This window comes from Drosophila tropicalis, unplaced genomic scaffold, assembly GCF_018151085.1.
Source record: "Drosophila tropicalis isolate 14030-0801.00 unplaced genomic scaffold, ASM1815108v1 contig_158, whole genome shotgun sequence".
Classification (NCBI taxonomy): domain Eukaryota; kingdom Metazoa; phylum Arthropoda; class Insecta; order Diptera; family Drosophilidae; genus Drosophila; species Drosophila tropicalis.
Window position 1 is genome coordinate 8,690,859 of NW_027172602.1, and position 12,034 is coordinate 8,702,892.

General features: G+C 36.4%; 4 protein-coding genes across 4 annotated transcripts; 2 read left to right on the forward strand and 2 right to left on the reverse strand.

Annotated features, from left to right (window-relative positions):
* Positions 1–232: 232 nt before the first annotated feature.
* Positions 233–861, reverse strand: LOC137584526 (uncharacterized). Its single transcript, XM_068299951.1, has 2 exons — positions 484–861; positions 233–424 (listed from the first exon to the last, which is right to left on the reverse strand). The coding sequence occupies exons 1-2, from the start codon at positions 859–861 to the stop codon at positions 233–235; spliced, it is 570 nt and encodes a 189-aa protein (XP_068156052.1).
* Positions 862–2,585: 1,724 nt separating this feature from the next.
* LOC137587211 (uncharacterized) lies at positions 2,586–3,347 on the reverse strand. The gene is made up of 2 exons (XM_068303515.1): positions 2,944–3,347; positions 2,586–2,868 (listed from the first exon to the last, which is right to left on the reverse strand). Exons 1-2 carry the CDS (start codon positions 3,322–3,324, stop codon positions 2,677–2,679), a joined length of 573 nt encoding a protein of 190 aa, XP_068159616.1. The 5' UTR covers positions 3,325–3,347; the 3' UTR covers positions 2,586–2,676.
* Positions 3,348–4,351: 1,004 nt separating this feature from the next.
* LOC137587189 (uncharacterized) lies at positions 4,352–5,169 on the forward strand. The gene is made up of 2 exons (XM_068303480.1): positions 4,352–4,761; positions 4,835–5,169. The coding sequence occupies exons 1-2, from the start codon at positions 4,387–4,389 to the stop codon at positions 5,024–5,026; spliced, it is 567 nt and encodes a 188-aa protein (XP_068159581.1). The 5' UTR covers positions 4,352–4,386; the 3' UTR covers positions 5,027–5,169.
* A 772-nt stretch (positions 5,170–5,941) lies between these two features.
* On the forward strand, positions 5,942–6,688 carry LOC137587286 (uncharacterized). Its single transcript, XM_068303614.1, has 2 exons — positions 5,942–6,324; positions 6,388–6,688. Exons 1-2 carry the CDS (start codon positions 5,965–5,967, stop codon positions 6,610–6,612), a joined length of 585 nt encoding a protein of 194 aa, XP_068159715.1. The 5' UTR covers positions 5,942–5,964; the 3' UTR covers positions 6,613–6,688.
* The last annotated feature ends 5,346 nt before the right edge of the window (positions 6,689–12,034 follow it).

Here is a 12,034-nt window from a genome sequence, read left to right on the forward strand (position 1 = left end):
TGCAGAAAAGGGATGAGTCGTTTCTGAATTCATAAAGCATATGTCTGATGGCCATAGAAATCGGAAAAGTCCGCAACTCAGGCTAGATGTTAGGCTAAAAATACGACAAAAGGCAAAAAGGTTGCCAAAACCCAACAATTAATCGTTTTGTATCTAAAGTTAGTTTATTTGAATTAGTTCATCGTTTGCTAAGCATTCAAAAGCTAAAGTCTAAATTGGATTATTTTGCAATTTAAATGCCATTTGCCAAGCAATCCTCCAACTTCGCCTGGGCCTCATTTCGATCATTCGAATAGGTGCGATAGGACTCGGCATAGCAAGCATCGGCGATTATATCAACACGGCGGAAGTCTTCGGCGATCTCACGAGCCAATTGAGCGCCATCCAGAGTTAGATCGTTGAGCGTACTGGACTTTTCGGTACCCTTTAATTGTTCAGGAGATTATAAGACAAGGAGGACGAGAATTATTCGATTACACTTACAACTTTCTCATAGCATTCGAAGGCGCTTTGGGTGTCACTCTGCTGGGGATCACATTGCAATAATGGTTCACAAATATCATAGGCAGTTGCTGAAAGGTTGCTTCTGGGCTCGGCGTAAGTTTCCTCGATCAAGCTTACTCCAGATTGACGATCAGTCCAACATTTCGTATAGTCGATAGTATATTGGGTATCTATGTCCTGAAGCATGGGCAAATAGACGCCGAAGCACTCCATGTTCTCCCCCGATTTAGACTGATACATCATAAGTTCCATTAGCTTCAGATCCTCTGACATTCCTGTTGGCTTCGAAGATACGGGAACAGCCAGAACTTGGCCAATGTAGGCCAAGAGCAGAAGAGTGAATACTTTTGAAAACATTTTCAACTATGTATGGATTGTCAAAGAGCTAACAAATTGTTATGTGTAAAATGAAACTTGCGTCTGCCTATTTATAGTTAAAACTGATTCTAATAGTTTATGAGGGAAAACTAAAGTTAAGTACTTAATAACGGATATTGCCATTTCCTTAAGTTATTCGCAGATTGTAAATTGTTAAGACATTTTGGCCAAAAAGAGAAAGTTTTGCTTGGTTAGATTCAACCAAAAGCTTATCAATGAATATTTAATGATTCTGCAATCTAACTTCCGACCAGTCAAAGTTTATTATACTTTTATACTTCCTCACCGAAAAATCGATAAAGGTTTTTCTTATCTATCTTTAGCCTCTTCTCAAGTAGTAACCTAAAATTTTATGGCTTAGACTTCATGGAACAGTGGTACATTTAGTTTTGAATTAGTTTTCAAATGGCAAACTCAGAGAAAGGTCCCAGAGTCCCTCTCAAACCTACTTTTTGCTTTTGAAAATGGTCAAATTTCGACTATCAACTACGGTTTTCCAGCAAGCTAGATCCTTCTTCTGCTTTAAATTGAAAAATTGATAAAGTTACTCCATATTTTTGTCCATTCAATACTTTATCTAACATAGCTCTAACATTAACGATACGAGTATGAAATGGATATGCCAATAAAGAGTCGCCTTCTCATGCTGATCAAGACTATACACATATACATATATGCTTTCTGAGGTCGAAAAAGTCTCATTTCTGCCTTACTAGGCTTTAAAATAAGTTCAAATCTATCAGACATAGAAAGCCATCTAACCTTTAGTGATTATTTAAAAACTTGCTCACTTTATTACCAATAAAGAGGCTTGACACAATTTGGTTTAATGTTAGCAAATAGCCCAATTAATATTGATAAAGATCTCGTCAATGTTAAATCGTCAATGTTAAATCGTCAATACGCCAAAAATTAGCTCAATAATTTCTAAATATAGCAATACAATCATTTCCTTACTTTCAGATCGTAATACGTTTATATTTCCTACGAATTTCGACTAGAGTTCAAAGCTAAATTTAAAGTCCCCCCAAATCATCGATAATATCCGCAATAACAATTGATAACCCAATCAACGGGTCATTCCCTTATAAACATTAACAATTACAATTACAATCGCAGAAGATTTCCGCCGGCTTGGCAAATGGTATATGAAATACCAAACATCCATTTTATTAAGAGTATAATTTTTGAATGGTTAGCAAACGATAAACTAGTTTGATATGCATAGAAACAAATAAACATAATCTAATACTTAAAATGTTACAAAATGATTATACTTGTTTGGGTGACTCTCTTGAAATTTGTTAACCCTGTTTTTATATACATACATAGTCGGCTATTGGCTGAACAAAATATTATTAAGTATTCAAGAGATTTAAGGTAGTAAGAAAAAACTTACTAGAACGGGCAAATTTGGTTTTTATTTTGTTGAGAATTCGACTTTCAGCATTTCAAAAGGTTTAAAAAATGTTAACATAATTTATTATAATTATTTGAAAAAACAAGACCTCATTTGGCTAAAAAATATATTGGTTTACCCACCAAATTCACTAAAGTGATGTCTGATACCTAACATTCTAAGAACAATTAAAATTACTGACATTTGTTCTTGGAAACACTTGGAAAATAAAATCCTGGAAAATGTCAAACTGATGAGAATTTAAATAAAGAGCAATGGCTTATTCATTAAACAGATTATTTCATTTTGATAACTTAACAATTTTTTATTTTGGATTGATTTGAATGGATTATTTGCTAATCATATAGAAAACTATGGCGTTTAATGGATTCAACTCAGAGTCCATTTGCCAAGCAGTCCTCCAACTTCGCCTGGGCCTCATTTCGATCATTCGAATAGGTGCGATAGGACTCGGCATAGCAGGCATCGGCGATTATGTCAATACGGCGGAAGTCTTCTGCGATCTCACGAGCCAATTGAGCGCCATCGAGAGTTAGATTGTTCAACGGTGTGGATTTCTCGGTACCCTTGAAAACGATGACAATAATCATTGGATCAGACGATGAGGTAAATATAATTAATTAGAATTTCTTTTTACTTACAACTTTCTCGTAGCACTCAAACACGCTCTGGGTCTCACTGTCCTTTTGTTCGCATTGCAGGAGAGGGCCACATATGTCATAGGCAGTGGATGAAAGTTTACTTCTGGGCTCAGAATAACGTTCCTCAATTGCACTAGCTCCCGATTGGCGATCCGTCCAACATTTCGTGTAATCGATCTTGTATTGTGTATCTACCTCTTGCAGAATGGGCAAATACACAGAGAAGCACTCCATATTCTCTCCCGATTTCGACTGATACATCATAAGTTCCATTAGCTTGAGATCTTCAGACATTCCCGTTGGTTTCGAGGCAATCGAAGGAGCAGCCAGGATTTGGCCAATGGAGGCCAAGAGGAGAAGAGTAAATACTTTTGGGAACATGTTTCCAGCTTTCACAGAGTGTCGATTTGTTGTGGCATAACTACGGCTCGCTTCTGACTATTTATAGTAGAAACTAATTGTTAATGTTTATAAGGGAATGACCCGTTGATTGGGTTATCAATTGTTATTGCGGATATTGTCGTTTCCGAATGGACTTCTAATCGGATGTCATAATACTAAATAGTTGAGCAACTTAATGACGATTTACCTATGACGAGATCGTTATCAATAGTGGGCTATTGGCTAAGTAGCCCAAATATTTGTCGTGCCTATATATTGGTAGTAAACTGAAGAAGATGTTAAAATTCGGGTATGTTCAGATGGCTTTTGATGTTCATGTCTGGATTTTGTGATATGAGTCATTGAAGTATTATTAAAAAAGTTATTTATCCTTAAAGAATAGAGATGATAAGATTAATCAGAGATTTGAAAAGGTCAAATTGAACGAATTTTTTTTATTGTGGGCAATGATATTCAATACCTGATATTTAAATACCTGGAAAAAGCATCAAAATAAGACAGAAAAATAAATAATTTAAAAACAAATTTCCCCACATTTTTAAATACGCCAGGAAACTTCTTATCTGGCTGGTCATAATTATTGATTAATTTGACAAATTGATACAAGTGATATAATAAATAGCGATCTATGAATAATACTTTGGAAGATATCTACATGAATCCCCCCAAAGGGGAATTACTTAAGGGCCCTCGAATCGATTGTTCTATTTTTAGAGTCGTAAAATCTATTGTTAGACCATCAAAACGTTTGCATTGAAAAGCTGATAATTGGTAAATCGACTGAAATCAAAATCAAGTAGACCAAGCAAGACTTTCTCTTACTCAAAAGATCGCAAAAGTGATAATGATTTCTACGAATTTCGGTGGGATTCGGACAGAATTTATGACGGCATTGTCGTGCATCCGTCCTTACGGACTCTAACATCTGATAACGTCTGATAACAAAAGCCAAGGCGACATTCTCTGAAATCTCTTCCAAGTATAAATAGCTGGGCATTCGTTACACTTGACACATACGAGTTTGTTACTCCTCTAACGAAAATGTTCTCAAACGTGTTTACTTTCCTGTTGCTGGCCTTCGTTGGCTCAATTCTGGCCATTCAACGTTCTGCAGAGCCAATGGGAATGTCGGACAATCTGAAACTGATGGATCTAATGATGCGTCAGTCGAAATCGGGCGAGAATATTGAATGCTTCCATGTATATTTGCCCATACTACAGGAAATAGACACACAATACAAGATCGATTACACGAAATGCTGGTCGGATCGTCAATCGGGAGCTAGTGGAATCGAGGAACTGTATACTATACCCCGGGACAATCTATCTTCGAATGCTAAAAACATTTGCGGACCACTGTTGGAATGTGAACAAAAAGAAGGCTCCCAGCTTGTATTTGAGTGTTACGAGGAGACTGTAAGTAGATTTACGAGAATTTTTCAATTTCCCATTATGTTTAGCTTATTCGATTGTTGTTGACCTTTTCTAGGGTTCCAAACAGTCCACTCCACTGAACAATCTAACTCTGGATGGCGCTCAATTGGCTCGTGAGATCGCAGAAGACTTCCGCCGTATTGACATTATCGCCGATGCTTGCTATGCCTCTGCCTATCGCACGTATTCCAACGACCGGACCGAGGCCGAGTCAAGTCTGAATTATTGCTTGGCAAATGGTGTTTAAGCTGCATACCTTAAGCTTCATTAGTTTTTCCAAATTGGCTAAAGAATAAACTGATCAGCTCAAGCTATCAAAAAAGAAAATCCTATTTAACTTAGACTTAATTTATGGATTGAAATATAATTTAATTTTCCAAAAAAAACAAACACTTTGTTGCATTTTATGGCTGGTTGTTAAGGAAAGGATTCAAATTTATGAATTCATTTTGTATATAATATTTGATATTTGAAAAAAAGTATATACAGTGGACCCTTGTTTAAGGAATGAACGAAAAAACTAAGTATAAGAAAGACAGTTCTAGACAAGCTACTAGAATCTATTGTGTTTGTTTTTCGAGGGTTTACTGTATGGCTTTTCGTCCTACTAAGTATGGCAAGCAGTTGGTAACTGAAACTTTTGTCTATGTTAAATAGAAAAACCTCAAAATGGTGAAATTATTATATTAGAATGGCAATGAAAATAAGAAAATGTTTTTTGCTAAAAATTAAAGTTTTGGAATATATGTATATGTATATATATTTTTGATGCCTATCGCAATGAAAGTCTGTCTACCACGCGAGAAGGTAGCAATTGAATTTATATTGTGAAACGCCAACTTAAGTCATTCATAAATTTGAAGTGAAAAGAATTTGTTTCGCCATGACGACATGGCATTCAAGATTTTGGCCCACTTCAGCAACGATTTGCTGACTTTGATAACAATGGACAACAAATGAATTTCAAGTTGGATGGCTAATATAATTTACAACCTCAAGGCAATGCCCAAACCAGCTACCAATTCTGTTTGCCTATTTGATAACAGAGGAATACCCGATAACCGAAGCAAAACGGGACATTACCCTTATAAATCTCAGACAATTTGCTGTATAAATAGGTAGCCAGTGTCTTTCTTTGAATCATAACAACTTTTCACTCCAACAAACAAAGAAATCAACACAAAAATGTTGCCAAAAGTGTTTAGTTTTTTGTTGGCCTTTATTGGTGCAGTTCTGGCTGAACCCACTGGAATTTCAGATAGTCCAAGACTAATGGAACTTATGTTGCATCAATCGAAGTCGGGAGAGAATATTGAATGTTTTCCTGTGCACTTGCCTATCTTGCAAGAGATTGACACACAATATAGAATCGATTATACGAAATGTTGGTCGGATCGTGAATCGGGGGCTAGTGGGATCGAGGAACGTTATTCCGAGTCACGAAAGGATCTATCCTCGTCAGCCTATGACATTTGCGGACCCCTCTTACAGTGTGATCCCCAGCAGAGTGAGACGCAAAGAGTGTTTGAGTGTTACGAGGAAGTTGTGAGTACTTTGAATGTCAATTTGATAATTACGATGATAACATAATCGTTATCGTTATTGAAGGGTAGCGAGAAGTCCATTCCCCTCAACACTCTGTCACTGGATGGAGCTCAATTGGCTCGTGAAATTGCCGAAGATTTTCGCCGTATTGACATTATCGCCGATGCTTGCTATGCCGAATCTTATCGCACCTATTTGAATGATCGGAATAATGCAGAGTCCGATTTGGAGGATTGCTTGGCGAATGGTCTCTTCAAGGCGGGTGCAACATCATCGGTGACATTATGACTTCTGATCGATACAATAGTTCTAAAGGACTAAGCAAGTTGCCAAATAAATCATCTATCAAACTTTCGATATAAAATCCCATGCATCTCTATATTATCGATGGCTTTATAACGTGTTTCGTTCATATGGCACTTTAAGTTCTTTACAACTAATGGCGTAAAGGAGTCCACAATCGTCCAATTCTTATGCCATTTCAAGTGATTTGGCCGGACTGGACTATGGGACTAGGACAAATGGCCAACATGTTGCTGCTGCTGCTGCTGCTGCGTGCACAACAAATTGTAAGCCACATTAAAATGTGCGCACAAGCAGGAAATTTGCAAGCGGCACATCACATCACATCTTTAGCTTATATATAGAAATTGCAGTTTGCATACTAAAAAACCTCAACTAAGGACCTTGTTATCCCTACACTTGGAGAAACACTCATAAATTTTCATGATCATGATCTAATTGTAGACATAAGGATGACATGTGCTTATAAGTTAGTTTCCTTTATGTTACTAAACTAAACCAAAAAAAAAAAAAAAGAGGAGAAAAAAAGAAAAAGTTTCACTCAATAGATGTATTGTTTGGTCCATTGTGGGAATGGCCTAAAGAGAATAGCCTGTGCTAGGAGGATTAACTAGTTGGTTGAAAACTATGATAACTATTTTTTACTTCGTGTGTAGGATGGCAGTTGACGTAGCTGCTGGACAAACTCGATATGCATGCCGGGACCTCAAGCGCTTGGTGAATTATTTAAACAAATGATGGCAAAGGAACAGTCACACATACACACAGAACATATACATATGTATACATATATATGCATACATATTAAGAGCCACAGTTTTTCATCATCTCGACTGGCTAACTCACTCCCATTTCAGTTCCTTGCTAGATTTGCCATCGTTTTGTGCTCCACCAACTGTTCCTTTTTCTGTCTCCTTGTTAGTGGCTCAACACGATGGTAATTTGTGTTTTGGTCGGCGAGGTCGAGTCAAGGAGGCCAAGAGGCCGTCTACCATACCCAATTCAGCCCATCAGCCCATCAGCCGAACAGCCCAACAGCCCATCAGCCCATCAGCCATGTGAAGCGACAAAACGGAAAGGCACAAGCTTCACATGGTTCCTGTTAGACGGCGTCTCCAACGACGGAAGCTGCAGCACACACACAGAACACACTGTAAAGGACTCAGCTAGCCAAGCCAAGAGAGAGATAGAGAGAGAGAGAGAAGCTTTGGGAACTTATCGCATACAATGCGCATTAGCAGTGTCTACATGCGTCCGCATCAAGTTATTTCCATCCTGTCCAGCAGGATGAGGACAACGGACAACGACAGAACCATGACCACGACAACGACAACGACAACGACAACGACGGAATGAATGAACGACAAAACGACGGCACGATGGGACGACTCGACGACTCGACGACTGGACGACGGGACGACGGTATGACGTCTGTTGCATATTTCAAATGCTATTTTTTCTCCATTTTTTTCCCCCCATTTTTGTTGTGCTGACCATTTTGTGTGCACTGTTGCCAGTCAACTTTAGTCCTTAGGGCATTTCTCTTTGGTCTTTTATTTTGCTTTATTTTACTAAATGTCATTTTAACATAAGGATAACAAATTGAAGGCCACGTCATTAACTGCATTAACCAATTGTAGAAAATTGTTTATGTTACAAAACACACAGGACCTCACAGGATATTCCCTGTCAATGTCATATATTAAATAAATATGTTCGAAATTTCACATTGGAGTTTTAAAATCTGCTAAATATTTCCATATATTCTCATTATCAAATCAACAACTTCACTTTCTAGAAGCTTCATGGGATCCTTGACTATTTAGTGTGTCCTTATTATATAAAACTCAAAACTAACCCAAGACACTAACTGGAATTTCAACATGTGGTAGTTTATAAATAAATTAAAGGAAATTTCGCATAAGTCATTAAATCCAGGGATAATTTTTGAAATTCAAAGTTTAGTTTTTAACAATTTTCTTGGGTAATTGTCAAAAGTTTTTGAATAACAAATTGTGCACTTTCCTTATCGTCGATTTTGTGATTTCGCAAAATAGTAAATATTTATCTAGAACGAACTGAAAGTATGCGACTTGAAGATACCCAATGAAGATCTCTTCCTTTTCTCTAAAAAAAACCTTTCTATAGGCCTTAAAGCATACGCAAAATTTATGTAATAAGAAACTCAATTATTTCTCTATCTTTCTTTAATTTCTGTAATTCAATTGATATGGCCAAAGAATAGGTATTTCTCAGTCATTAAATAGCTACATACATAACCCATTCTTAGTCTCTCTGCCTGTCTGCTTATTCTATGTAGTTGCACTTTATGAGAATGAATATTAACTATTAACAATTGCAATTTGTGTAATTTGAGTCAATCAAAAAAGTAACTCAAATTATATATATGTATGTATATATCAACTGATTTGACTCAACAGGACAGGATATGGAAGAAGTCAAAGTGTCTGCCATGAACAGCAATTTCTCCATATGTGGCACACTCTTCACTCCTCCACACTATCATACCATTTACCATATAAAGTTATATATATATATATATGTGTGTGTATATAAATGCACCACCGCCTTCTCAATCTGCTCATTCTGCCCGGCGGCAAATTGCAAAATGGACACAATTTTTGCTGCCTTTTTTTTTCCTCCCCGTTCTTCCTTGAAGTTTCTTCTGCTTTTTGCTTCTTTTCGTTTTCTAGTGCATAAATATAACTGCTATTATAAATGCACACACACACACACACACACACACACACATACCACATACATGTATGTATATGTAGGTTGAGGGGGCGTGGCATGACACGCATGCAAAATTTTGTATAGAGGAGAGAAAGCAGCAAACCAGTTCAAGTGCTTGGAAAAAAGTAAAGTCGTCTGGTGACTTAAGTTGTTATAAAAATGCAAATTCTTTTTTTTACAGCTTTTGCCATTTCCTCGAGCAGCAGCAGCAACAACAAAAACAAGAGAACAGAACAAATTTATATCTATAGGTATACATATATATATGTATATATAAATATATATATGGTATGCATCTGTATAACGATAACTATATGAAATGGTTGTAATGATTTTTGTCAAATGTTTTGGTTATCTGCCAGAACCAGTAAAATCTGTGAGAAGGATGATATGGCAGGACAATTTGCACACAGCACTCAAAACTATTCACACCACATAAATGAAGAATTCTTTAAAAATGAAAAAAACACACACACACACACAAAATTTAAAGCCATTTCAAGCCATTTCTAAAATGCAGCAAATAGCCATAGAGATGTTTAACTGTCGATAGCTTTAAATGCCATCGATTATCTATGAATAAGTGATTGGACTATTGTTAAGATATATTCATGGCCTTTAATCGTACACAATCAATAGAGCCTGGACCATATTCATTAGAAATTTTCGATTGCAAAAACAACTTAACAGCCATCCATAATCGCTATAGAGATGTTAAGAGTTCGATAGCTTTAAATGTTATCGGACTTGAACTACACGTTAGGTGTTCTTTTTTCTTGTCATCGAGTCACTTTTGCATATTAAAATGACAGCGATTTGTGTAAATTATACACATTGTTGAACAAAATGTATTCATTTAAGTTAACTTTGAATGAAAATGCATTCAAAGTACATGAAATTGGCCCAAAGCAGTCACTTTAGCTTTCAAAGTTTTAGGGAAATAAAAGGAAATAAAAGAATGAAAGTATTCCTACCCACACACGTGCCCGGTGTGTGTGTGTGTGTGTGTGTGAGTGCGTGTGTGCCTGCCAGGCTGATGTACGACAGAATTATGCGATAAATGTGCATTTTTGTGACTTATTCAAATTATGTATGCGCATCGGTGTGTATCTATCTACTTGCAAAAACTGCTCCCCTTGGCGTGGAATTTATGGGACAACGCCTTGGATCAGGACATGCAAAATATTATGGGGCACTAAAATATACATACTTCAGAATATTACATCCCCAGCAAAATATCATAATGGCGGTAACAAAACTCCCAAAATTTAACAAAAATTTATATAAGCTAACTAAAGAAAGCTAAGCTAGGAGTAAAATAGAATGCGAATTATGATAGAGATCCATTTAATTTATATGTATATATAAATTTTTATATCTCATACTTATAAATCAAGAGCCAAATAAAGCCATAAACATAATACAACTTATTTCGCTTTGGTATATTATGCATAATCTTTGTACTTAAATACACTGTGCAAAATGAAAACATACAAAATTTGAGAGAGTTTAGACCTGAGAGTGGCATTCTATCGATAGGCAGTGGCTTTTAGATATCGATAAATGATGATCATATTTCGGACGGATCTGAAAAAGTTGTTGGGAATACAAACTTTATGGTACTTACAGAATCTTTTTTAAGAATTTTGCCAAGTGCATGTAAAGAAGGTAGAAAATGTGTTCAAAATTGCAAATTAGTTAATAACATAAGGCGACATACAAACACACACACACACACATATATATATATCTATATGTATGTATGATGGATAGATAGATTTGAAGAGATTTGGATTTTAATTAAAACTTATGTGAGAAATGCCAACAACAAATGTTTAATAATAATAATCATAATAACAATAATAATAGTAAGAGGGAAATTACAAGATGAGCAGGAGAAGGATCAGATGTGAAGAAGACAACGACATGACGAGTGTTGCATAAATTTAACTTACACTGAATGCACTCGGCACTCGGCAAATGCCAAGAGGGTAGAGGGTGGGGTGGGCAAGGGGCGTGGGCTGGGTCGGCAATGTAAAACTAACGGTACTACAAAAACCATAAAACAAATTACATTCTGCCAGCGTTGACGACGCGTCGCGACGTCGAGAAAACGCATTCGCCTTTGCTGATGAGTGACTGAGTGAGAGAGAGAGAGAGAGAGAGAGAAAGAAAGAAAGAAAGAGAGAGTTGAAAATATTTTGATTATGTAAACCTTGCACATTGGAACCAATTGCCACTTCTTTTTTTAAACAAAAGTTTAGTTTCTCTTTTAGCTGAAAGCAGTTCCATAATTACGTATACGCAACGTAATCTTATACGTTTAACTAAACTAAAATGCTTGTAACAACTTTTGTTAAAAAAATTTGACCGAACTTCATATGAAATTGAAAGAATTCCTAAATAAATGTATTAAATTCAAAGACGCTGCCCTCCTCTGACAAAAACAATTCTAAAATTACGTATACGCAATGTGAATATTGGTATACTTCAATTCTTTGCCATTGGCCCCAATGTGCCTTGTAGTTTGTCTTGAACTTCTCTTAGTCGTTTTGTTCTTCTTACTTTTCATCTTCATTATGACTCTCATTCTGTTCTTCATTATCGTATTCGACATCTCACTCTTATGGCAAATGTTGGGCAATAAAAA